Source organism: Hyaena hyaena, unplaced genomic scaffold (genome assembly GCF_003009895.1).
Source record: "Hyaena hyaena isolate Hyena2069 unplaced genomic scaffold, ASM300989v1 scaffold_362, whole genome shotgun sequence".
In the NCBI taxonomy this organism is placed as follows: domain Eukaryota; kingdom Metazoa; phylum Chordata; class Mammalia; order Carnivora; family Hyaenidae; genus Hyaena; species Hyaena hyaena.
The window spans coordinates 1174216-1201235 of NW_024080998.1; the positions used below are offsets into that span (position 1 = coordinate 1174216).

Consider the following 27020-nt stretch of genomic DNA (forward strand, 5'->3'; position numbering starts at 1 on the left):
GTATAATGTTGGTACAGGTGGGACCTAATTCTCCTGCTACAGGTACTTTTTCATTGGGTTGTCCTTCCTTTGGGGTTAAAGTATATGAGGAGAGGAAATGTCTTCCCTGAAGAGGAACCAGTAAGTGGGATGAAGAACTCCGTGTGAATTAGGATCTGGCTCAGTCCTGTATGTACTCTGTAGGTTTGACCGGGCTCGGCCACCAAGCTGACAACTGTCTGCATGGTTTCTGTAGGAAAGTGCCTTGCACAGTGTGTTCCCTTGCCACTCATCCTGTAGACTCTGCTAGAAGTGGCTGAGGCTGTGACAAGGATCTGGTGGTAGCTTCGCATTGCCTGGGGCTTGGTCAGGCGACAGTGTGACAGACTGCCACCGAACACTGGCTATCAGAAATGCAAATACTTTCCCCTCCCTGAAATAAGTAGCGAAAGGAAAAAAGTGTCTTGTTATAATCGTCTTTTCCCCTTAGTTTATTGTCAAGCTGGTTTCCATGTAACACCCAGTGCTCATCCCCACAAGTGCCCTCCTCCATGCCCATCTCCCCCCTTCTCCTCTCTGCCACCCCCATCAGCCTTCAGTTTGTTTTCAGCATTCAAGAGTCTCTCATGGTTTGCCTCTTTCCCTCTCCCCAGCTATAATGGTCTTTTTAAGGAGTTTCCTCCTAAAGTCTCCGACTTCTGCACAGAGCTGGGTATGGTGGTAAGGCAGAGAGACGTGTCCTCCCACTGGCTTGTGGTCCCTGCCATCTGGTCAGAGGTTGTCATCAGTCACAGGTGGGAAATCCCCCTCGGTTGTGGAACGGTTTCACCAGGCAAATGACTATAATTATTGTTATGTTTAAAAAAAAGAAAAAAAAGCCCTTCAGCTTCTTAACCGTGTAGTGGTTCAACTGTGTGGTGGAATATATTTAATTTTAGTTTTCAACAGTGCACCTGGGTGACTCCACTAACTAGTCTCAAACAAACGCAAAGGTTTAGTTAATAAGGTAATTACATTCGTGCAGGTGATAAGGCAGGCATCTGTGGGTGGTGAGGAGAAAATGTGTGTCTCACGTTCTATGGGGTGGAGTCAGCAAAGCCACCTTCTCCTTTTCTGCCCCGCGAGGATGAGTCAGAGCTGTCTGGGAATTAGGATGAGTACTTCCAGCTGAGTGTGGACGCAGCTGCTGCTAGGCACTAGGTGGGGGTACCTGGAAGGGTAGCACCAGGCTGTGTTCTCCAGCGTGATCTTGTGGGTTCTCCAGCCCTCTTCATCTTGTCCACTGAAGGAAGAAGAAGATAATTGAAAACAGAAAAAGAGATCCTGGGCATGACATTAAAAAAGCAAACAGAAAACAACCTTAGCACTGGCCCGCTAATAGGTCTGCTCTCTTCTACCCTGGGCTGTCCACTTCGGAAACCCTAGATTAGATTTGTCATTTCCTCCTAGAGTCATAGTAGATTAGTAAAAGCTAAGAATGTGGTTGGCTTCTTGGGTTCCAGACCCTGTGCTGGCTGCTTAACATTGAGGTGGCTTCTTTATAGTGGAGTTGCACCATTCACGCACTTAGTGAGCTTGAGTTGTTGCATGAACGTGGCAGAGGGAGGGAGATGGTGTTTAAATGAAGAAATGGGGACGTGTTCAAATGCAGAAAAACATATTGAGAGACTGTATGCTGGCCTTCCTCAATAGATATGCAAGGGTCATTCTGGCTATATGTGATTTTTATCTTAGGTACTCACTCCTGTCCTGACTCCTCCCCCAAAGATGAGACTTCTTTACTCTCTCCATTTTACATATGTTGAGCTTGAAGCTTAAAAGGGTTAAGTAACTGGCTAAAGGTCATATGGCTTGTAGGAGATGGAACTCAGATTTACACCAAGGGATTCTGACTCCAAAGCTCATGCTCTGCCATATTGACACGTGATCTAATACACTCAGAGCTATGCTACCGATGATGGAGAAAGTTGAAAACCGTGCCCACATGAGGAGTAGTGGCAGGAATGAGTATATGGAGTCAGGAGGAAAGAGTTCATGGGCAGTATGGTAGAGCTTTCTTCAAATACTGGGTAAGGAGGAGTCAGTGAATGGAAGCTATGGGAAGATAGGTTTTAACTGAATATGAGGAAAAGTCTTTGTAAGATAGAGTGTTCAAAGATGACCTGGGATGCTGGTGGGGTGGAGATCTTACAGGAGGTGCTTGACTTCGGCAGAGAGATTTCAGGGGAATTTTAACCCTTGGGTAAATTTCACCCTTATTCTGAGAGCTTATGACTTCAGCTTTGGCTACAGCTGGACCAATTTATCTGTTGTCATAGATTTCCTTGAGCTTCATAAGTTGAAGGTAGTTGCCTTATATGGGGATGGAGATTTTGTTTTACACAACTTTATTGAGATATAATTCACAAACTGAGTAGCTCACCCATTTGAAGCATACAATTTTTTTTTTTGCATATTACATTATTTATAAAATGGTGATAAAATATAACAAAATTTGTGAAACAGTACTCGATTGTGGCAGTTATTATCAAGGGTGAGTATTGTGTGTGTGTTTGTGTGTGTGTATCTGGTGACTTGGTCAGGCAAACATTGAAAGCTGACTTTGTGTTTATGTGATCCTATTCAGTGCTTGAGAACGTGTAGATATGGAAGTCTATGCTGGACTTTTCTCCCTGCTTCCTAGGATTCATGGAGTTATTAATCACATTGATGCTAGTTTTTAGTTAGAAGCCTGGATCACATAAGCCAGGTTTTAAGTGTTCATGCAGGGTAATTGAGCATGGTAGAATAACAGAAGCCCCGGAATGAGATACAGTGACTCTTCTTAAGGAAGACTGTTTCTCCAGTGTATTTTTGCAAGACCCAATTACCCGACTAGAGTTTTTGAACAAACATTTCATACTTTGTGGTTTAAAACAAACATTTATTTACTCATGATTTTCCAATCTGGGAGGGCTCAATAGGGACAGTTTGTCTCTGTACCATGTAACATCAGCGTGGGTGGTTGCAAGTGGCTTTACTTCTAAGGTAGAATACGCACACGGCTGGCAAGATCCTGCTGGCTGCGGTGGTTAGGAGCTCAGTAGGGGCTGTTGGTTGGGGGCCTCAGTTCTCTTCCATATGGGTCTCTCCATGTGGTTGCTTGGGTTTCCCCATAACATGGTGGCTGGGTTCCAAGATGGAAGAAATGTTGCTTCTTGGCATTTGTCATGATTGGGCTCACAGGTCTCAGAATGGTACTTGTGCATTTCTTTGGTGGAACAGTCCGAGACCGAGCTCAGATTTAAGGGGAGGGAACAGAAGCTCCATCTTTTGATGGGAGGAACAGCATTTGCTACTGAGGAGGGGTGGAATTATTGAGGACCCTCTTTAGAGACTAGCTACCACAAAGAACCACAATAGTCTTTTTTTCCTCTTTTCCTCATGCCTACTCCATAGAAGCCTGCCGCTAATCACAGTATGAGCTGGTGACAACCCATGGAAAGAAATATAAGAAAAATACAAAAAATGAGTACTGGGAATGTACTATATATAGGGGATTGTGGTTTAAGAATAAATGACTCCAGGGGCACCTGGGTGGCTCAGTTGGTTAAGTGTCTGACTTTAGCTCAGGTCATGATCTCCTAGTTTGTGAGTTCAAGCCCCCATTGGGCTCTGGGTTGACAGCTCAGAGCCTGGAGCCTGCTTAGGATTCTGTGCCTCCCTCTCTGTCTCTCTCTCTCTCTCTCTCTCTCAAAAATATTAAAAAAATTTAAAAAAAAGAATAAATGACTTCATAGTGTCTTTGTTAAACAGGCAGATGTGCGAAATTTGTGATTATTGTATTTTTCATGGCTTTATTAAAACTGCAAAACTCTACTTCCAGAATTGTGTAAAAGTTCCTTATTCTCATTCTGTTTTTCCAGAATCAGTTTAGAAAATTTAGCAGTTCTACTTTTTATGAAAACAGAGACAAATTAATATAAGTTGGTTATTTATGGCATTTCTTGAACAATGAAAAGAATTACTTGGATGAAGTCTTTAAAAACTTTGACCATTTACTTTCCGAAAAACAAAAGCGTTAAGATTATCATCATCCACTTAATAAGTTTGTGTAGTGTTTTAGAAGGAAATAAAATTGACAACTTCTAACAGAAAAATGCCTCATTTAATAATTAAGTGTCACTACTGGTGGTGCAGTTTTTACTTCAGAGATGATGAGAGGTTAGTTTACAGAAGAGATTTTATTTAAAAAAAAATTTTTTTAAAAAATTTTTTTAATGTTTTATTTATTTCTAGGAGAGAGAGAGAGACAGCGTGAGCAGGGAGGGTCAGAGAGAGAGGGAGTCACAGACTGAAACAGGCTCCAGGCTCTGAGCTGGCAGTCAGCACCGAGCCCGATGCGGGGCTCGAACCCACGAACCGCGAGATCATGACCTAAGCGAAAGTCGGACGCTTAACCGACTAAGCCACCCAGGCACCCCCAAAATTTTTTTTAATGTTTTATTTCTGAGAGAGAAAGAGACAATGTGAGCAGGGGAGAGTCAGAGAGAGAGGAAGACACAGAATCTGAAACAAGCTCTAGGCTGGCTGCCAGCCCAGAGCCTGATGCGGGGCTCGAACCTACGACCCGTGAGATCATGACCTGAGTTGAAGTCGGACTCTTAACCGACTGAGCCACTCAGGCGCCCCCATGGAAGAGATTTTAGAGATCAATTAAATTAAGAAACAATTTAGATTGTTAGATTGATTTAGAAAGGTAGGCCCACTTCATGGGTAAAAGGATCATCTGGACTAATTTCTCCATTTGAAGGATGTTGCAAATGAGCATGCTCTTTAAGCAATTTTTAATTTTACATATTAAGGTTTTGAAAAGAGAGCTTTGGTTATTCCTTTCGGCTGCTCGCCGATGAGCCCTTGGAGTCCTCGGTTCTATTTCAGCTTTAATTCTGAGAATATTTCTATCCCGTTTCACCATAGGACAGCTAGTAGCGGGGGATGGGTTACAAAGAGCATCATCTGTGCTGCTTCCTTCCATTAGGGTGGAAGAGCCTAATGGTTGTGGGTTCTGTAGCAGGGGCCACATCCACAGCCTGTCGAGTGTCTGTGTTCTGCAGTGACACTCAGGCATCAGTGACATTTGCGAGCGTTTTTATTTTAGCAGGTAACGGCTCTGGGCATGGCTCGGAGCGTGCATTTTCCAGGGTGTTCCCATCCCTGGTCACATAATCCTCTTAATTTACCTCCAGGATTGCTGTCGAAATAAATGCTGACACTGAAAGTCTCGGTGTCACTCACGTAGCTATTATTTTGTATTCACTTCAGAAAATTGGTTTGTAAATGGGAGAACAGTTATATCATATTTTAGCTTAATGATGCTGTCACTGTGACCACCACAGCCTAACTCTGGGTGATGAGGTGTGGGAAAGAAGGAAAACAAAGGTAGCTGCTTATATTTAATTCAGTGTGAAAGGCTTGTTTTCAGTAAATGTAAAATTCCAAGGGTAGGAATAAAATTATATCCCAGATAGAGGTAAGAGCTGCCTTCTCAAAAGCTTTCTTTTTTTATTTTTAAAAATTATTTTTTAAAGTTTTTTAAATGTTTATTTTTGAGACAGAGACAGAGTGCAGGCAAGGGAGGGGCAGAGAGAGAAGGAGAAACAGAATTGGAAACAGGCCCTAGGTTCTGAGCTGTCAGCATAGAGCCCGATGTGGGGCTCGAACTCACAAACTGTGAGATCATGACATGAGCTGAAGTCAAATGGTTAACTGACTGAGCCCCCCAGGCACCCCTCAAAAGCTTTCTTAAAGGCTATTTTGGGGTACATGGGGGATGAATTTGGTACATGGGGTAATACTAATAGCTGGCACCTCTCTAGGGCTACTGTGAACCAGGCTTTGTTTTAAGTGGGTTGAATAGTCATTTAATCCCTAGAGAACCACCCCTCTCTTTAACATCCCTCCCATTTTACAGATGGGAAAAGTGAGATGCAAAAAAGGTAATAGAAATCTACCCAAAGGCACTCAGCTAGTGATTGTCTGAGCAGGGGCTTGGTGTGGGGTGTCTGGCTTCAGTGGGCTCTTCACCCCTGTGTGACGCTCTCTAATCAGAGTAGTGTTTTCTGTCTTAGTCTCCCCCCCCCCCCTTTTTGTTAATCTAAGATTCAGATACTCCATTCTCAATTTGGCAGTCGTTTTGGTCTTATAAAAGCTTATGTTTTATTGCTCTGACTTGCAAAAGTCTTCTCTTGTTTAACATTATTGGTTGATGAAAATAAAAGAAGTCAGCTTTTCAAACAGATTAAACGTGTTAATAATAGTACGAGACATATTACCCAATCATAGTAAGCTAAGAATAAGTTTCAAAGTTTCAAAGTAAGTTGTAGCACAGTTATCATAACGTCTAGTGTATGGTACTCTGTCTCACATATTGTTTAGATTGTAGAAATTACAGCCCTTAAAAATTTAAGCATGTTTAAACAAGCCCTTAAGTGAATTAACATTTCTTTTCAAAAAAGTATTGTCGCTTTTCACCGTACTATAAAATAACAGGCCACTTTTGAAAATCTGGAAAGCATAATACGGTATAAACAAAAAATAACTTACATAACTTCACCCATCATAGGTAAATAATTCATGTTCGCATTTAGGTCTCTTTTTCTTCCAGCCTTCATTCTTGGGTTCATTCATTCAGCAATTATTTATTGATTATCAGCTATGAGCCACACTTTTTTCTAGGCCCAGCTCCCTGTGGAGCTGATGTTTTAGTGGGAGGGCAGACAGCGAATAGCTAAACGTCAGGTAGGGATGAATGCCCTGAAGAAACATGAGACAGAGTATGGGATTAGAGGCCCAGAGTCTGCTGTCTTGGAGCATCTGATCACAAAGGAGGCTGAGTGACGTGGAAAGGCAGCCTGTGACTATCTAGGGAAGAATGAACATGGGGTGGGGAGCATCTGTGATTATTTGGGGAAGAACGTTACAGGTGGGAGCACCCAGTGCAAGTGGAAACACGTATGAGGACTAGGAAGGAAGCCAGTGTGATGGGGGTATGGTGCTTAGGAGCTCTAGGAAATGATGTGGGGAAAGGTGGCGGAGACGTGCAGCCGTAGAAATATGGGCTTAGAATGTGTGAGATGGAGGCCTTTGAGGGTTTGGAGCAGAGGAGTCCTGTGGTCTGGCTTTGGTTCTAACAGGATCCCTCTAACTGTTCTGGGGAGCATGGAGTGCCGGGGATAAGGCCCGAGGAACAGTTTGAGGGAAGGTGGTGAGCAACGGTTAGATCCAGGATGTATTTCAAGGTAGGGCTAACAGCACTTGAGATGGATTTGGATGTGTGGAAGGAGAGAACGAGAAGCATCACATAGGACAATTGCATGTTAGGGGCTGAAATACTACCCGGCCCCAATTCCTTTGTTGAAGTCCTAACCCCCCAGTTTCCCAGAATGTGACCTTCCTTGAGAAAATTGTCATTGGAGGTCATACTGGAGTGGAGGGGGGTGGCTAATCCAGGAGAACTGTTGTCCTTATGAAACACACAGACACACACACAGGGGAGGTGGGACGACCCAGAGGGGGATAGCAGCTTCTACAAGCCAGGGAACGCCTGGCACCACTAGGAGCTAGGGGAAAGAAATGGGACAGTCTCTCACAGCCCTCAAGAAACCGACCCTTCCGCCATCTTGATTTCAGACTTCCTGTCTCCAGAACTGCGAGACAATGACTTTCCGTTGTTCAAGCCTTCCATTCTGTGGCACTTTGTTAGAGCAGCCCCAGCAAACGAATGCACTTGGTGAGCCAGTTGGTGAATGGCACTGCCTTCTAAGGAGAAGAGTGCTAAGGAGGATCCTGATGTGGAGTTTGCGGTGGGGGAGGGGACTTGAAATATGCTAAATTTCAAAAGTCCGTTTGATCTTCATGTGGAGCTATTCGTGTGGCAGTTGAACGTGGAAATCTGGAGTTCATATAGGAGGGCACAGCCTACATCTGACTTTGGGCACAGCCTCCATGGAAATCAAAGCCTTAGGACTGGATGAGATCACCAGGAGAAGGGTCCAAGGACCACGCAAGCCTTGGAAACTTTCAACAGAGGTCAAGACGGGAAGAGGGGCTGGCAGCATGTGACATCTTAGTTAAGGAAGACAGTGGTGAGGAAGGAGTGACTGATCTAGCAGGGCCACTGCTTGCTGGGTCTTGGCCGAGAAAGGGAGATGGCCCCTAGCTTGGCAGCCCAGAGGTCACAGGTGACTGACAAGATCCAATTCAGTGGACAGATAGAGGGGCAAAGTTGATTGGAGTGAGTTCTAGAGTGATGAGGAGCTTTTAATTAATTAATTAATTAATTTATTTATTATTATTTTTTTAATGTTTTTTTTATTTATTTCTAGGAGAGAGAGAGAGAGAGAGAGAGAGAGAGAGACAGCGTGAGCAGGGGAGGGTCAGAGAGAGAGGGAGTCACAGACTGAAACAGGCTCCAGGCTCTGAGCTGGCTGTCAGCACAGAGCCCGATGCGGGGCTCGAACCCACGAACCGCGAGATCATGACCTAAGCGAAAGTCGGACGCTTAACCGACTAAGCCACCCAGGCGCCCCGTTTTTAATTTATTTTTAACTTGGCTTTACATCATTAGCATTATTCCATATCATTAAAAAGGTCTTGGAAACTTGTTTTAAAAAAATTTTTTTTTTTTTTTTTTTACATTTATTTATCTTTGAGAGATGGAGAGAGACAGTATGAACAGGGAAGGGGCAGAGAGAGAAGGACACAAAATCTGAAGCAGGCTCCAAGCTCTGAGCAAGCTGTTAGCACAGAGCCCAACGCAGGGCTTGAACCCATGAACTGTGAGATCATGACCTGAGCCAAAGTCGGACGGTCTACTGACTGAGCCAACCAGGTGCCCCTCAGAAACCTTGTTTTTAATCCGTGATTTTTATCCATTTGTTGTTGTATGGGTAGGATGTTTCTATCTTGCACTACTGTATTGCTTGTAATCCTGAGGTAGATCTGTTTGGGTATCACATTTCCTGGTTTAGGAATGCTAAAACACAAACAAGCATGAGTGTTTCTAAGTCTTAATCCTAAAATATGGCTGATTGTTGTAAAGACCGTCTATACCCACGGACAGCCTTGTGGGCAGTGTAGGAGCTGGCTTGTCTTACTGTACACCTCTCTTGCATCTATTACTGAACAGATGAGAACATCTAGAGCAGCATTAAGTTACACTGGTGATGATGGGCCTTGGTGTTGTGCTCCTCATCTATAGGATAAGGTCTCAGCTGGTCCCATTCAAGTGTATTGATCTGTGTGCTGGATGCATATATTTAAGAATATGTTGTAATTCCTTCCCCACCTTGCTGAACTTACCTCTAATGAAAAGCCCTTCCCGAGTCAGTAGAGTGCATATGCATTTTGCTTCCTTTTTAAACAAAAAAATTTTTTTGAGACTGTGCACATGAACCCACACACGGTGTAGGAGGGGCATAGAAAGAGGGAGAGAGAATCCCAAGCAAGGCTCCACTCTGTCTGTGCAGAGCTTGACTCAGGGCTGCATCTCACAATCATGAGACTATGACCTGAGCTGAAATCAAGAGTTGTATGCTCAACCCATTGAGCCACAAAGGCATCCTGTGTTTTGCTTCTTAATGGCTTTGTGGCAGGTGTCATGGCTAACATGTGTCCCCACCTTCCAGGGCTAGGCCTGTGTGTTACTTATTTCTCTTAGCTTTCAGGTTTGATCCTAAGTTCATGATCTCAGGGAGGTCTTTCCTAATAACCTAAATCCCATATGGGTGGGCCCCCACTGTGCACCATGCTCTTTCCAAAGTGCTTCTGATAATGATAATCATGGTTCCTGCCAGTCTTCTGTCTGGGCAATGAGTTTCACGGGGCACAGATGGCATTTTCTTGTGTGCAGTTCTGATCACAGGGCATGTGACAGTGCCTGGTGCAAAAGAATGCAGAAATTGTTACTCAGTATTTGGTTCAGTGAAAGACCAAAGCACAGGTCAAACGTGGCAACAGGCCCAGGGGCCCACAGCAAGGGCCTGGGGTTGGGGTGGTCTGGACTCTGATCGGTGTGACTCCAGAGCCCAGCTTCATCTGCTTTCTATCAGTAGGTGAGCTTGGGCAGGGGGATTTCATTGGTCCTCAAGGAAACAAACCATTCTAAGAATTCTTTGTATCCTTTGTAGTCCCTTGGATATGATAAATCAAAATATTTGTCATTTACCCATTGAGGACCCCTCATTTCTCATCCCTTCTATGCCTTTGTTCCAGTATATAGCTGTACAGTGACTTTTTAAAATGCCTTTCCTACCGGACTCTGATCTTGAGTGCTAGCCTAGAAGGGGGAAGGTCTTAATGTGTAAATGAGTGAAGAGAGATCGTATGATGGGATTAAAATTCATTATAGATTTATTGTTTAGAAATATATGGTCATCCTTTTGATGAATCTAGAGATGTCAATTATAATCGTACTCCATATGTGCATAGTAGTTTAGCCTGTGAAAGCAAACATTTGTCACCAACTTGTATTTATCATACATACATACATACTAGCATTAGTGCAGAGAATAAAATTCTACTATTAGAGAAGGTGGTTGCTAACTAACAGAATAACACTGTTTTCATTCACATGAACAGTATTAACATTTAAAAACCTGACAGTATCACATTATAATTCTGATTTTGAATGGTTGTAATACCATACTTGATTCAACCTGTATGCTTCTTTTTTGAATTTTTCATTGGTATAAAGAACACAGCTGTGGGCAGCTGACATATGTATGTGCATAGTTATTTGTTTTTTGACTACTGTTAGAATAAATTTCTAGAAATGAGGCTACTGAAATATTTGAAACCGTGTTAAACTGCTTTTTAAAAGGTTTGTGCCATTTTACTACCTCCTTTGTGGCACTTTATACTAATGCAATATTTGGCTAGATGTCACATAAAAGTATCTCCTTGTTTTAGTTTGCATTTATTATTTTTTTATTTTTATTTTTATTATTTTTTAAAAAATATTTTTATTTATTTCTAGGAGAGAGAGAGAGACAGCGTGAGCAGGGAGGGTCAGAGAGAGAGGGAGAAGCAGACTCTGAAATAGGCTCCAGGCTCTGAGCCGGCAGTCAGCACAGAGCCCAATGCGGGGCTCGAACCCACGAACCGCGAGATCATGACCTAAGCGAAAGTCGGACGCTTAACCGACTAAGCCACCCAGATGCCCCTGCATTTATTATTTTTTTAAAGTTTATTTATTTATGAGAGAATGCAAGAGAGGGAGAGAAAATCCCAAACAGGCACCACATTGTCAGCACAGAGCCTCATGCAGGACTTGAACTCACTGAACAGTGCCCTAAGCCGAAATCAACAGACACTGAACCAACTGAGCCACCCTAGAGCCCCTAGTTTGCATTTCTTTTGATGACTTAATTAATTTGGATATTACCCCACAAGTTTATTTACTAACTGCATTTTCTTGTTTTATTGTCTATCTTGTCCTTTTATCCTTTTAATATTTGGCTTTAACTTGTTAAAGACTTTTATTCTTTCTACATAATAGCATATTTCTGAAAATGTTTTTCTGGTTTCTCTCTTCCTTTTGCTATTTTTAATTAAATGTTTATATAGTCTAAACTGTAGATCTTTAACTTTGTTTTCTTTTCTTTTCTCACTGACTTAAAGGTTAAGACACGTTAATAAAACGACAGTAATAAGACCAGAAACAGAACCCAGAAAAACTGCTGGTGGTTTTTCGTTACATGACTTACGACTTAATTATGTTATATTCCGTGAGTGATTTCACAGTTATTGATGGGATTGGGAGGAGCGTGTTTGGCCTCAGCTGACGACCTATTTTAAATTAAATCACATAGTAACAAGCTACTCCTGCTGAGCTCAGGCTTCCAGAACCTCACCCTTGCAGAACACAGCTCCTGGGGAATTAGGCAGTCGGCAGCCCAGTGCTTGACATAAAGGCATTAAACTGCTGAGAAAAGCTATGAAATTCTACACACAACCTTTGTGACTTGCATTCCATGTAATTTGTGCAGACTGTCTGCACCACCATCTGACTATCTTGGTCTAACTAGCTTGGTTAAGTTGTCGCTGGAGATCGAGAGTAGATGACAAAAGCAAACAGGGTAGGAGAGAGTGGAGAAACAGCCCATGCTTGATAGCCTGACTTGGCAAGGCAACATGAATGCGGCACACGCACACCTAAAGTATTTCACGTGGCTTTTCCTAACGATCAAAACCCCTAAGGGTTACTCTACATGTTGGTGCTTGGTTCACCTGTGCACAAAATTCGGTTCTGTGGAAATCGTCACTATTGCATAAGGCTGGATAGAAAAAGCCTGAGGATGCTATGCTAATAATTTTTGCTCATGAGGGATTTTGGAGGAAGCTGACCCGGAGACATTTGTGAGGCAAGCTCAGCATTTATTTGGGTTTGGTACAAGGAGCAGACAGAGTTAGACCAAAATGTGTGACCTCATGCTACGTTTCTTGTGATCTGATATCACTTAGCGTTATTGAATAACTTCAAAGGGCAGCTGGGAATTACTGTGAAGACACACACAGCAAAGCCATTTCTCACCTGCTGTCTCTGATCACAGAAGACACAGTTAGACTCACATTTCTCCACGGGACGCATGTGGTAGACTTGCTACAACTTGTTTGGAGAGAAAAGCAAGGGGCAGAGCGAGTCACACTCTTGGCCCCGTGTGGGCTGGGGTGAGTTTTAAATATAACTAAGAGTTACTTTTTTAGAATTAAAAGCAATAGAGGCTGAGCTTCAGGGCATGGGTTACTTCCTAAAAATACAGTCACTCTAAACGTTTAAAGAACGTAAGGATCAGCTTGTCAGCTGGAGTTGGATTCAGATATGGAAGAAATTGGAGAGTATTTGGGGTGAAATCTGAGAATTTGTTTCAAATGATGAAAGGGTTTTTTTCAGACGACGGACCTGGCAGCCAGGACAGTAGGATTGTGTTGCGTACTCTACTCGTCGAAGCCTTGATGTCAGCTTTCTGCAAGCTCAGAATTGGCGGACTGAGTTCACCCTGGTCGTGGTGGCACTTTCTGACACTGACCGGCCTCGTCCCTGTGCTACACTGTGATTAGGGAATATTTCATAACTGCCTTCAATTCTCAATTGCCTTTTGTGGGGTTGTTTTTTAAAAAATCATTTTGATTTTGAAAAACAGAAGAATATACAGAAAAGTACCAAGGGTAGAGTAGTAAATCCCTATGTAGGTATGCACAGCTGATCTAAGTATGCTTGTTGTCATGTTTGCTACGTGTCTTAAGAACTAAGAAAACAAAACCAAAAAAAAGGCCAGTAAAATGATTTGTTTTCTTCTCTCATGGTGTTCTACTTCTTTCCAAGAGGTGATCACTGTCATGAATTTATTGAGAATCCAGTATATTTTTTTATGCTTTTGTTGATTTCATATTCTATAAAAATGACTGACTTTTTTTTTTATATGTTTAAAAACTTACATGGATGGTTATTAGAATCATATAAAGAAAAGTATTACAAAGTATCATCATGTAATTTACTTTCTCAGTGAATGTGATGTTCAGGATCCCTCCACGGAGCTAGATATCGATGTGGATCATGATTTTTAACTGCTTTGTAGTATTTAATTGTATGAATATACTACAGTTTATCAATATCAGTATTTTCCTACTGTTACTGGTGTGCCGTGAACATGCCTGTATGTTTCTCCTTGGGCACATAACAGCCGAGAAGTAAAATTGCTGGGTATAGGGTTTTCACATTAGAACCTTACTAAATATTGCTGAGTTGCTTTTCACAGAGTATAAAATCTATCCTGTGAGCAGTGTGTAATAGAGTTCCTGTTTCCCTAAATCTTTGCTAACACTTGGTGGTAACAGACTTAGTGCTAGTCTCTTGCCTGTAGAGTTGCATCTCAGTGTTGTGTTGATTTGCTGCTCTCAGGTAATTGGAGAGGTTCAATATCTTACTGCGTTTATTTGCCACTCACATTTCATCATCCATGAATAACCAATTCATAGCCTTTGTCCATTTTTTTTTGCATTTCTATTGATTTTTAGGACTTCTGGATAAATCTAGTTATAATTTTGTTTAAATGTGTGTCATTTGTCTTTTGGTTTTGTATACGGTGTCTTTTATTATTTTTTTAAAGCTTATTTTTGAGAGAGAGAGAGAGAGAGAGAGAGAGAGAGTGAACACACGTGAACAAGCATGGGAGGGGCAGAGAGAGAGAGGCAGATTAAAAATCATGAGCAGGCTCCAAACCTCCAGCACAGAGCCTAACCCCTGGCTCGAACTCACAAACTGTGAGATCATGACTTAAGCCGAAATCAAGAGTCAGACACTTAACCACCTGAGCCACCCAGGCGCCCGGAGGGATCTAATTTTAATTCTAAATGAATGCTTGTCTATTGTCCAACACCACTAAGTAGTCCATTGTTTCTCTACCCATTTGTTATATCTCCATCACCTTGCACAGCTCCATGTTGTAGTCTGTTTGTATGTTTTATGTTACATAGTATTGATCTGTTGCTCTGTCTCTAACCAATTCTACATTATCACTTAAAGTAGTTTGTACAATCTTCTAAATTATTTATGTAGACATTTACTTAAATTGAAAATAACGATAAATTTGTTTTTTCCTTCCAGTTCTTAGACCTTATATTTCTTGTTTTGTCCTATCAGCTGCTCACGGCAATACCACATCAATTATTAGAGGTTATTATAGGCATTTAGCCTTGTTTACGACTTTGATAGGAATGCTTCTGCAGTTTCCTCGTAGTATTTGCTATACACGTTGGTATGCTCTTGTGGGATTTGCTGTAGATACTGTTTACCAGAACAAGGAAATCCCCTTGTATTTCTAGTTGGCTAACAGTTTTTGTTTGTTACTATGAGTAAGTGATGAATTTTATTGGAAGCTTTTTTTTTGCATTCATTGAGATAAATTCTCATTTAATTTTTTTTAACATGGGTAATTCCATAGACAGATTTGTTGACATTAAAGCCATCCTTATGTTTTTGGAATATTCTGCTTGCTTTTCTGTTTCTGAAATACTAATATTTTACTTAGGTAATTTATACTTATATCCTTAACTGGTTTCTGTGTTAGTTTTCTTTTCATGTACTCTTCTTGCCTGATTTTGATATTGAGGTTTGCTATCCTCCTTAAAAGGGGTTTAACTCTGGGGGTGCCTGGGTAGCTCAGTTGGTTAAGCATCTAGCACACGGGGCTCTGCACATGATCTTGTGGAGCCTGCTTGTGGTTTCTCTTTGCAAGTAAACTTTAATAAACAAAAGGGGTTTAATTCTGGTGATTCTACCAAATGCCTTGACTTAAGCGGGTCGGGATTGGGAATTTGTGCCTTACACGTCCTGGGTAGTTTGCCCCATGGTGTTCTGCTCTGTTTAGCTCAGTATCAGGTGGATGCTCAGGAGACAGTCTGTAGACAAGCTGTCTCTGTGTGCAGGTACCTGGCAGCAGCTCTTTTTTCTTTCTGCTGCATCTGAACCTCTGAGGCTAAACCCCTTAACATGCTTTTGCCCTGGAAGTTTAGTAACTTGTCACAGTTCCTACCAGTGCATTGTGATTTTCTTTTCTTTTTCTTCTTTTTTAAATTTCTTAATGTTTATTTTTGAAGGAGGGAGAGAGAGAGAATGAACAAGCAGGGGAGGGGCAGAGAGAGGGGGAGCTGTCAGCACAGAGCATGATGTGGGACTTGAACTCAAGGACCGCAAAATCATGACCAGAGCTGGTGTCAGCTGCTTAACCGACTGAGCCACCACAGGTGCCCCTGTGATGTTCTTTTCTGTTCATCCTTGACCAGCTCGGTTTCAGAATGTCCTATCCCTTCAGAATTCTTTTGGAATACATTGGATCTGGGCTTCTGAGACCATTTCTTTAATTGCAGATTGTTTAAATGCCACCACAGATCTTCTACATGAGCAGAGTATATTTTAATATTAATTTGTGTTAAAAATATCTTTGGAGGATTGGAGATTTGATGGAAGAAGCAACATGCTAGTGGAGTCTGGAGGTGTAGATGTTATTATGTAACCAATTAGGAGCCCACTGATTATATTCCCTTTCCAGATGTCCTCAACTCCCAGCATCCTTTGGAAAGGGGTGGCTATGCTTTCATACCAGTTAGTCGACCAAGATGAGGTTAAAGCTCCCGTCCTAGGGTACCGAAAGTTCTATATAAGCCAATTAATGTACCTCAGTTTACAATATAGTTTGGGGCATAAGAGAACTTGTTGAGATGATTAATGACATGTGGCAGAACATGGGGACTGTGATATGAAAAATAAAAGGGGACAGGAGTTCAGGTGATGAACAGATCATTGTAGGGGACCAGGTGGACATTTGGGAAGGACTTTATAGAGAAGGAGGTGGTTTCACATGAGCAAGAGCTTGGGGCATGTGTGTTTTAGGACCGGGCACTGTGGGCAGAGGTGAGGAGTGGCGGGCTTCTGCAGTGATGGGTAGGGGGCAGTGAGAGTGGAAAGGTGAGTTGGGCAGGTGTCGAGGGTCTTGAAAGTATCTCACGGGCAGCTAACTTGTGTTGAATTCAACTTCCGTTGAATAAATTTTTGAATGAAGGAGAGGGAAAACAAATCCGAAGAGCTGCATTTTACAAAATCTGGTCTGTCAGCAAGTCTGGATTAGGATTTTGTTCAAGTTTGGCTGCATATTGCAATCACCTGGAGAGTTTAAACAACAACAACAACAACAACAAAAGCAACCCAAACTGATGTCTGAGCCCCTCTCCCAGAGATTCCAATTCAGAGCCTGGTGTCAGCCCTGGGTTTGGAGAGTTTTAAAAGCTCCCCAGGTGATTGTAACGTGCGACAAAGCCTGAGAACCATTGCCCACCCCAGTGATAAGATCTTGATGTAGTGTTTGCTCCTTGTGTTGAACTGCTTGGGGCTGGGCAAATGCAGAATCAACTGGTGGAAAAAGCGGTTTTAAAATATTTCTGTAACATTTATTTATAATTTTCCACATAGTTCAGTGCCTCGGTTAGAATAACAGTTTCCTCATAAGTGCCTACAAATTTTTGCATTGGCCATGAAGTAGATGATGATAAACACAAACTTTTGGAAGGGACCTATAATAATCTTGAGAATTTGGTCACATGGAAAGTTTTTTTTTATGTATTAAAAATAAAAGGGCAGCACCATAAACACATTTATCACAACAATTCAATAAAATACAATTGTAGGGTGAAAACCCCAAATTTGCAGTTACAAATTTACACAAAGTTACACAAATATAAATCCTAATATATGGAATTGTTGATTCACTATGTTGTACACCTGAAACTAATACGACACTGTATGTTAATTACAGGAATTAGAAAAAGAAAATGAGCTTAAGAAAAATCCTCAAAATGCTTGCTGGTGGAAGAGGGCCAGTTTCCAAACACGGTGTGTCTGTGGTTGTGAGTTGGGTGCGCGTCCGACTGTCTAGAGGGGGTCACATCTCCAGACTCCAGTATGGGATTTAGCAGGAGGGGGGCCGTGGAAGACTGTGTACTCCTGAAGTGCTTCTGGGGAGACTCTGCCACTGGTCCAGGTACCACACTTGAACTTGGTCAAGGTGCCCCACGAGAACCGTGACGCATGGGGTCCCAGTTTCTGAGGAAACATGGCTTGATGAAATGTGGTTGCAGGTCGTGAGGTTTGCTTTTTTTTTTCCCCCCAAATGTCAGGTGAGGGGCTTACCCTGGCATTTAGGGACTCTGTCCCACCTCTCCCTTCCCTGACTCAGCTCCAGCCAGCCCCTCCTGTCTGCGTGTCCCGGGAAGCTGCTGTCAGAGCCTACGTGGGAAGAGAAAATAGTCATTTTCCTTTTTCTTATTTCTTTTTATTCTTTTTTTAAAATGTTTATTTTTGAAAGAGAGACAGAGAACAGAAGTGGGGGAGGGGCAGAGAAAGAGGGAGACACAGAAACCAAAGCAGGCTCCAGACTCTGAGCTGTCCGCGCAGAGCCCGATGCGGGGCTCGAAGTCCAGAACCCGTGAGATAATGACCTGAGTCAAAGTCAGATGCTTAACCGACAGAGCCACCCAGGTGCCCCCCCCCCACCTCATTATTGTTCTTTCAGCATTTACTGCAGAAGGGTGGTATCGTATATAGTCAGACTACTATATAACATACTTTTTCTCTTATAGTAGAAAACTTTTGTAAGTTTAAAGTCTTTATACTATTTTTTCCCTTGACTCTCACATGCTACCAAATTTGAAGGGTTAAAAAATCTCTAACCTCTTACACTTTGAATCCCTTGCTGTCCTCCTAAAGGCAGGTTCTGGTTGTATAATCTCAGTGGTATTTTGGAAGATTGCATGATTGGCCCCCATCTAGGTACCAACTTTTGTACGCTGCTCTGTGCAGCCTTCCTGGTAGATGAGGGGACATTTGCAGCACACCTTGGGAGGGAGGAGAAGCGGAAATCATTCTCAGATGTTAAAATGAGACATAGTTCTAATTGAAAGCATGAAGAGAATGTATACATGAAAGTGCCTGGGGGGTGATCTCTGGCCAAGGCTCAGCTTTGAAAGCCCGGTCCTGTCCTCCCTTGTGGCCACTTCTGTTCTCTCTGGGTGGAGCCCATTTCCATTCCTGTGACATTCCATAAATAACCATGGCCGAGTAGGGACCCAGTGATCGTTGGTTGGCTCGGAAAATGCTGATAAATTAGAATCCTCAACCCTGGAAGTGCATAGTTTTGGATTTTGAATTCTAGAAGCCTAATTTGGGAAGAACTCTTGGGGACCATTTTAGAACAAGCAGTTACTGCCCTGCTTCTGCCCCCAAACATGTGTAGGTACAGAGGTTAAAGTTAAATAACTTACCCCAAAGTCACCTAGGGAGCTGGCTGCATTTTTCTTTGCTTTTTAAGAATCCTTTCCCACTTTTGGAAAATTTGTCAGTCTATTCTGACACTTGGCAGTCATTTCTTATCATTATTTGCTGTAACTAATAGGAATCATATTGTAGGAAGGTGGGAAAAATATCTTCTCTCCTTTATAGCAAATCAGGAGGTTAAAGGGCTTTTAGGTCTTGGTCATTTGGTTCATCCATAATTAAGCCTCCTCTGGTTCATATCCATCATCTATTTTGTAAATATTTGTGGATTGAATCTGGCATTGAATTTTATGGGGGATGTTGTATGAACCCCAAGGGTTTAATTTCACCCTATCAGTCAAAAGTGGACTGATAACAAAATCAGTTGATGTAAATGAGTGCATGGGGACAAATGAAGAAACTGAAGGAATCCTGTTCATCAGCCTATAACATTAACCTAATGAAATTTGAGTCTGTAACATCTAAACTTCTAAGGGCTCTTGCCTGTGATGAAATCCACTTACCTTACCCGTGACCCATAGCCCTGCTAACTTTGAAACTCTGGCCACAAGACTTGTTATTCAGAGTACATGCCTCCTAGCAAATAAGAGAATAAAGGGCTTGTTTCTTTCTGGTTGCCTTTCATTGTAAGATTAGGAATGGTGTTGAGGGAACTGGCTTTTTAAAAACAGAAGTATAAAAGTGTATCTTGGATGATTCTCAACCTGTGCATCCTTCTGTCCATGTAGAAACAAAAAAGTGGGTTACGCTACATTTCTGAGATAGTCACCCCAGGCTCTGATAGCTTTTGCAAGATGAAGTTGGTAGCTCTTTGGGGGTTGGGGATGGGACTTGGGCTTTTTTACCAGGTCTTATTTGGATACCTGAAACTTAAGCCACTGAGCACAATTTAAAAAGAAGGACAAAACATTTTCTTAAGTTTTTCCTTTGCTTCTGATGCATTTTTTTTAAATGTTTTTTTTTTTTTTAATTTATTTCTAGGGGAGAGAGAGAGAGAGAGCGTGAGGAGGGGAGGGTCAGAGAGAGAGGGAGTCACAGACTGAAACAGGCTCCAGGCTCTGAGCTGGCAGTCAGCACAGAGCCCGACGCGGGGCCCGAACCCACGAACCGCGAGATCATGACCCAAGCGAAAGTCGGACGCTTAACCGACTAAGCCACCCAGGCGCCCCACTTCTGATGCATTTCTGAAAGGCAGCTCTACTGCAGTGGTTAATGGTGATGTTGAAACCCTCCACCCCCCCCCCACACACAAAAGTAAAAACAAAAGAAAGATGATGTTGGAGCCAGTTCACTTGGATTCAAGTCCCAGCTCTTCTGTTTACTCATCATTGTGTGACCTGTGGCAAATTACATAACCCCTGTGTCTATTCCGTCATCAGTAACATAGGCAAAATAAATAAAATAATAAATAAAATAAATAAATAAAACATTTGCTTCCCGCAATTGCTGGGGGATTAAATTTGTTGTTACATATTAGAATAGCCTGGCACCTAGGAAGCCATTAAGAAATATTAGCTGTCATCATCATTGTTGTCATTGTCATCATGTCTTTTATTAAGGTTTTATTTTATTGGAGAACATCCTGGTGCTGATAGTAAAGCCTGGGGAAGAATTTGTGAAGTCTCCAATGCTTCTCTTCAAAGTCACGTCTTCTGTTGTGTTTCTGCAGCAAGCTGTGTTCCACCGTGCCAGAATGGAGGGATGTGTCTCCGGCCTCAACTGTGTGTGTGTAAACCGGGGACCAAGGGCAAAGCCTGTGAGACAGCAGCTGCCCAGGACACTTCATCCCCAGGCTTTGGAGGGCAGAGTCTTGCGGCTGCTTCCTCTTGGGTCCCTCCTGAGCAAGCAGCAAAGCCCACTTCATCTAAGAAGGCAGACACTCTTCCAAGAGTCAGTCCTGTGGCCCAGATGACCTTGACCCTCAAGCCGAAGCCTTCTGTAGGATTATCCCAGCAGATTCATTCTCAGTGAGTGTTTTCAACTTGCCTCTACTCAGGAGCATCTTTTAATTATTGTCCTGAGTGATTGCTTTCAATCACTCTGCCTTTCCTGTGCAGTTTGCAGAAGTCACTGGGATAATAACGTCTCTTCTTTCCTGAAGGTTTTACATGTTATGCTTGTACATCAAGTCTCTTTAAAATATTTGGTGTGTGTGTTTAGCTTCTGCCGGGAAGATGGACCATAAGCATGAACCAAAGCAGTAGTGAGGATTAGAGGGATCAAGGTTGGACTGGAATAATAGAGTTATTGGTGGTGCAGTCATGAGTGTTAAAACAATTCTTTTTTCCGGGGGGGGGGGGGAGCAGTGTCTAGAGTTTTGAAATAATTGAAGAAGAGAAATCGTGCAGTTTGTAAAAATACATGGAAATGGCAGGAACTCATCTTCTCACAGAGAAGATATTCCAAATGAGAGTTAGCCCTGGGAAAGAGCATTTCTCAACCTCGGTAGCAGGTTAAGTGTCTCCTCTCTTAATACCATGTTTACCTTCCAGTTGCCACGCACGTCCATTTTTGGTGAATGAGCTTGTGTTCTATTTATGGGAACAAGGTTTTTTCTTAGCGTTTGGAAGTAAGTGCCCTTCTGAACACAATGAGGACTCTCGGAGAAGACTGCTTACCCCCTGCCTCCTAGGAGGGGCTCCTCTGCTGCACAGGGTCCTTACGTCCATCGTTTCCTTTTAAATGGTTACAGGACGTGGATCACAAGATGCAGAATGTGTTGTAACTCTCACTTATCATTTGCCTAGGAATGTAAAATACAGGAAGTTCTCCACTTGGAAATGGGTTTGACCTAGCGGTTCGTTTGTAAGTCACTTGCTGGGAATTTTGAATACTTTTCCCCCTAGAGACAGCTTCTACATGGTGATTAGTATCCAGTCAGCCCACAGAAGTTATTTCATCTGTTGGTATAGATGAAATTATCCTAATTTATACTTCCCCTTTGAGTAGGCCACCTACTGTCCCCGTCAAGTGGGGTCCTTCTATTTTTTCCTTTCTCTTCTCATCCCATGCTCACCCCCTTCATTCTGCTTTTCTTTCCTTTCTTTTCTCATTGTTCAGTTCTACCTTGGTAAATAGGTTTGTGGAGCTAGTTTGAAATCTCACCACCTTGCTAGCTTGTCAGTTGGAAAACATGCCCTGCAGCAGGAAGGAATGGTAGTTGCAGCTAATCTTCAGCAGCGGCTTACTCTATGCTTGGGGCTGATTCAAGGGCTTTGCATGTATTGTTAATGTACAACTCCCAGTGGGCCCATAAGGTGGGTGCTGTTATTCGCCCCATTTTGCAGATATGGAAACTGAGGTGCAGAGTCGTTAAGTAATTCGGTCAAGGTCACACAACCCAGTTAATGAGTGAGTAATATTAACAAATGTTAGGCTTTAAATAGAGGTCAAGATTCAGCATCCATGCCCTGAAGAGTGGTAACTTTTTCTGTAAAGGGCCAGGTAATATTTTCAGCTTTGTGGGAAATATGGTTGCTGTTACAGCACAAAAGCAGTCATAGATGACATATAAATGAATGTGATTGATCCAATAAAATTTTATTTATGGACATAGAAATTTGAATTTCATAGAAATTTCACATGTCACCCATGTGAATTTTCTTCTTCTTTTGGTTTTTCCCTCAACCTTTAAAAGATGTAAAAATACACAAATTCTTAGCTTGTTGGTCATACTAAAACAGGCGGTGGGCCAGCTCTAGCCCCTGAGTTCTGTAGTTCACTGACCCTTTCTTGAAAAGATAGTGGTGCTTTTTTTGGTGGCAGAACATGAATGAACTGTGTGTCCTTGAAATGACACAAAGCTTTGATTATATCATAGCTAGACCTGTCTTTTCCAACATTGTTCTGGATCTTAAAAACAAAGAACAATTCTGTGTTGGAACTATGCCTTGGCAATCAAGAGTCAGGTTACTGTGCATTGCAGTGATTTTTTTTTTTTTTTCCTAGCGTTATAACTTACATAAACTGAAGTAATTTACAAATGACATCCTTCATCTGAATATCACCATCTTCTCTTAGAATTTGATCCTCTGTGATGTGTATGTATATGGCTTGTTAGTAAGAACCATATGTCAGAAGTCAGATGAAGAAGCAACTTTCTCTTTTTTGGTAGCAGCAGTATAATTTAGACAAGAATGTTGTGAGTCAAAGAGTTGGCTAAGGTGTCAGTTCTAACACTGCTTTGGAAAAATAAGTCAGTGGATACATTTGCTTCAGAAGCTTCATCTTCTGAATGAAGATACTTTTTACCATAGCAATGTTACAGGGCACACGTATGGGGGCATACCTATGGTGTGCTTTGGGTGAGGAGAAAAGATAGCTCTAGGTGCTAATGATTCTCGCTAACAATTCTGACCATTTCTTAAATCCTTATTGATTTTATTTTTTTATTTAAGAGAATGCAAGCAGGGGAGAGGAGCAAAGGGAGATAAGAGAGTCTTAAGCAGGTTCCATGCTCAGCATGGAGTCCGATATGGGGCTTGTTCTCACAACTGTGAGATCCTGAGCTGAAATCAGGAGTCAGATGCTTAACGGCCAGAGCCATCCAGGCACCCCAATCTTGACAATTTCTTTTTTTCTTTTTTTTTTTTTTTAATGTTTTATTTATTTCTGAGAGAGAGAGAGAGAGAGACAGCATGAACAGGGGAGGGTCAGAAAGAGAGGGAGACACAGAATCCGAAACAGGCTCCAGGCTCTGAGCTGGCTGTTGGCACAGAGCCCGATGCGGGGCTCGAACCCACGAACTGCGAGATCATGACCTGAACTGAAGTCATATGCTTAACCGACTGAGCCACCCAGGCACCTCTCTTAATAAATGTTTTTGGTCACCCTGTTATCTGGGCACTGTAGGGTATATGAAGATGTAAAGGATCCAGTTCTGCATTTAAGGAGGTTTGGAAATGATAGATGAACTGTAATGTGTGAGGGACACAGAGGCAGGGGTGCATTGGGTCCAGAGGTTAATTTAGGTAATGACCTCATCACCTGAAATCCTACTTAAACTGCCAAGGAGCATATATTTTGGCTACTTTTGAGAAATGTAACAATTCTTTTTTTTAACTTTTTTTAAATGAGAGAGAGAAAGAGCAAGAGCAAGTGAGCACAGCATGATTGGGGGAGGAGCAGAGAGAGGGAGACAGAGAATCCAAAGCAGGCTCCAGGCTCTGAGCTGTCAGCACAGAGCCCAACACAAGGCTCGGACTCACGAACCATGGGATCATGCCCTGCGCTGAAGTCAGGTGCTTAATGGACTGAGCCACCCAGGTGCCCCAAGAAATGTAACAATTCTTAAGTTATCTTTTTTTAAGATTGACTGCTTCAGGACGTTTCAAGGTTTTGTTTTTGTTTTATCTTTTGGAGAGGGAGATTGATTAAGCCTCCTTAAAGTGCTTGTAGACACAGAGATACCTAAAATATCAACATTTAAAAAAAATTTTAAATTTATTATGAGAGAGAGAAAGAGCAGAGAGAGAGGGAGAGAAAGAATCCCAAGCAGTCTCTACACTGTCCGCACAGAGCCCGAAGCGGGCTTGATCTCCCAACCCGTGAGATCATGACCTAAACTGAGACCAAGAGTCCGACGCTCAGGTGACTGAGCCACCCAGGCACCCCTCAAAATGTGAACTTAGCATTACATTCATTACATGGTGTATGAATCATTACCATCTTGATCTCGTACCCGGCAAGGTGTCGTGGAGCAGGCTCTGTGTCCCAGGCAGGCACTGTTCAGGGCTACAGAACAAATACACAGGATGTCGGCCTTCCTGGAGCTTTCGGTCTGCAAAGTGTGAGGTGGTTGGAAATGGCGTGATTAAAACACTGTGATAAGTGCTATAGAGAAAATAAAACAGCAGTAATGGGCCAGGAGTGTTGGGTGGGTGCAGGGTGGGAAGGCAGGAGATTTCTGGTGGTTTTAATAGGCTGTCAGGGAACACCCAACTGAGAAGGTGACATTTAAGCAAACGCCTGAAGGATGTGAGAGCATGAACTGTGAAGATGGATGTGTGCCTGGCATGTTTGAAGTAACAGTTACTTTAGTAAAACTGTAATGTTAAAACTACACATTTAAGGTACGTGAGTAGTAGTTGAATTGGTTTTACTTTTGGGCCAGATTAGTGTTATACAGCTTGATTTAGAACCAGAGACAGAGCTCTTTAGGAAATCAAAGGAAGGAGCAATTGTTTCCAGATTTTGAAGTGTTAGGGAAGTGGAGGTCCAGGGACGGCTCTCGAGAAGGTGAGCTTGGAAAGATGGTTAAATTTGGACACAAAGAACTGGATAGGGAGGGCATTTCCAGGAATGGCAGTGATGTGATATCAGAAAGTATGGCATATTAGTGGGGCGCCTGGGTGCCTCTGTTGGTTGAGCATCTGACTTGGGCTCAGGTCATGATCTCCTGATTTGTGAGTTCAAGCTCCATGTTGGGCTCTGTGCTGACAGCTCAGAGCCTGGAGCCTTTTTCAGATTCTGTGTCTCCCCCTCTCTCTCTGATCCCCCCTACTCATGCTCTGTCTCTCTCAAAAATAAATATTAAAAAAAAAAGCATGGCGTATTAGTTACCTGCTGCTGTGTAAACAGATCACCCCCAAACTCCGCAGCCTAGAAAAACATTTATTGTGTGACAGTCTCTGTAGGTGGGAACCTTGGAGGTGCTTAGCTGGGAGATGGGGCTCAGCATCTCTCATGAGGCTGTAGTCATAGTCAGCAAGGGCGACTCCACTAGGGCTAGAAAACCCACTGCCAAGTTCACTCAAGTCCCTGGCTATTGGCTGGGGGCTTCCCTTCCTCACTACATGGATTTCTCTGCACAACTGCCTGAGAATTCTCATAACATGGCCACCGGCTTCTCCCAGAGCCAGTGATCCCACACTGGAGAGAGCGGGGGAGAGGGCTACAGCGCCTTTGTGGTCCTTGGTCTTAAAGATATACACCTTCACTTCCACCTTATTTTAGTCATTGGAAGTGAGTCACTAAGTCAAACGCACTCTTTCAAAGGGAATGAAATTAAGCTGCACCGCTTGAAGGTATGAATATCAAAGAATTTTTGGACGTATTTTAAAAGACCACATTTAGGATATTATTTGATTGGAACTTAATATAGATGCAGGCTAGTGCTAATTGTAAGGATTGGGTTAAAAACCAAGTTAAACACTTAAGATTTCAATAAAACCATTCCAAAAGGATACAATAAAGCAAAATAGAAAAAAAAAAGGAATATAGATGAAAACTATAGTTTAGAAGGAACTTGAGAAACACACTAATCACAATGTTTGGAATATGTCTATCCTGATTCAAACAAACTGTAAATAAATGAAAAAGATGATTATGATGTATAGGAGAATCATGAAAATCTAGACATTGCTTGGAAATTTAATGATTGTTGATTTGTGGGGCTGTGATAAAGGTGTTATAGGTATGTAAGGAGAATGACATTAAAGTATTTGCAGATGAAATTATTCGATGTCTGAGCTTTGATTCAAATTATTCAGTGGGTTGACATACAGAGGTAACAAGATTGGCCATGAGGAGATAATTACTCAAGCTGGATGATGGGTACAAGGAGAGTTCTTACAGACCTTTTTTTTGTTTGTTTGTTTATTTTGAGAGAAGGTGCGAGTAAGTGCGCAGGGGAGGAGCAGAGAGAGAATCCCAAGCAGGCTCTGCACTGTGCGGAGCCCCATGCAGGGCTCGATCCCATGAATTGTGAGAACATGACCTGAGCCGAAATCAAGAGGCGGACACTTAACCAACTGAGCCACCCATGCGCCCCCAGAACTCTGTTTTTGAGATTTTCTGTAAGGAAGAGTAACAACAACAAACCAAAAGAGAATCTCAAGTGGGAGGAACGCTATGCTATTTTTCTGCCTAGGAATTAAGATCCATCTGGCTGTGTAGCATCTGTAGTGGGTTAGACCTGGAGGTAATTAGAGGCTGGCTCTGTCACAGGTGTAGCAGTGCTGGTAACTAAGAGGAAGGAAGTGAACTCCGGAGTGACTGTAGATGAAAAACCTTGGCACTGCGTGGAATGTGGGAGGCGAAGGTAAAGAGGATGGGGTGTGACCCAGGCCTGGGACTGTGGGAGAAAGGAGGGATGTGGAGGTCTTCCCATCCTGCTGGTTTTGACAGTTCCTTGGTAATATCATGGCTCTCCAGGGTCTTTGAAATGAATGAT

The 27020-nt window shown here is 42.5% G+C and overlaps 1 protein-coding gene across 5 annotated transcripts in view; it reads left to right on the plus strand.

Annotated features, from left to right (window-relative positions):
* The window catches only part of LTBP1 (latent transforming growth factor beta binding protein 1), a 399760-nt gene that overhangs the window by 27964 nt on the left and 344776 nt on the right, over positions 1–27020 (plus strand). For all 5 annotated transcript variants that reach the window (XM_039250305.1, XM_039250307.1, XM_039250308.1 and 2 more), the window contains exon 3: positions 20517–20814. In XM_039250305.1, the coding sequence (XP_039106236.1) occupies positions 20517–20814 (298 nt within the window). The remainder of the gene's footprint in view (positions 1–20516; positions 20815–27020) is intronic.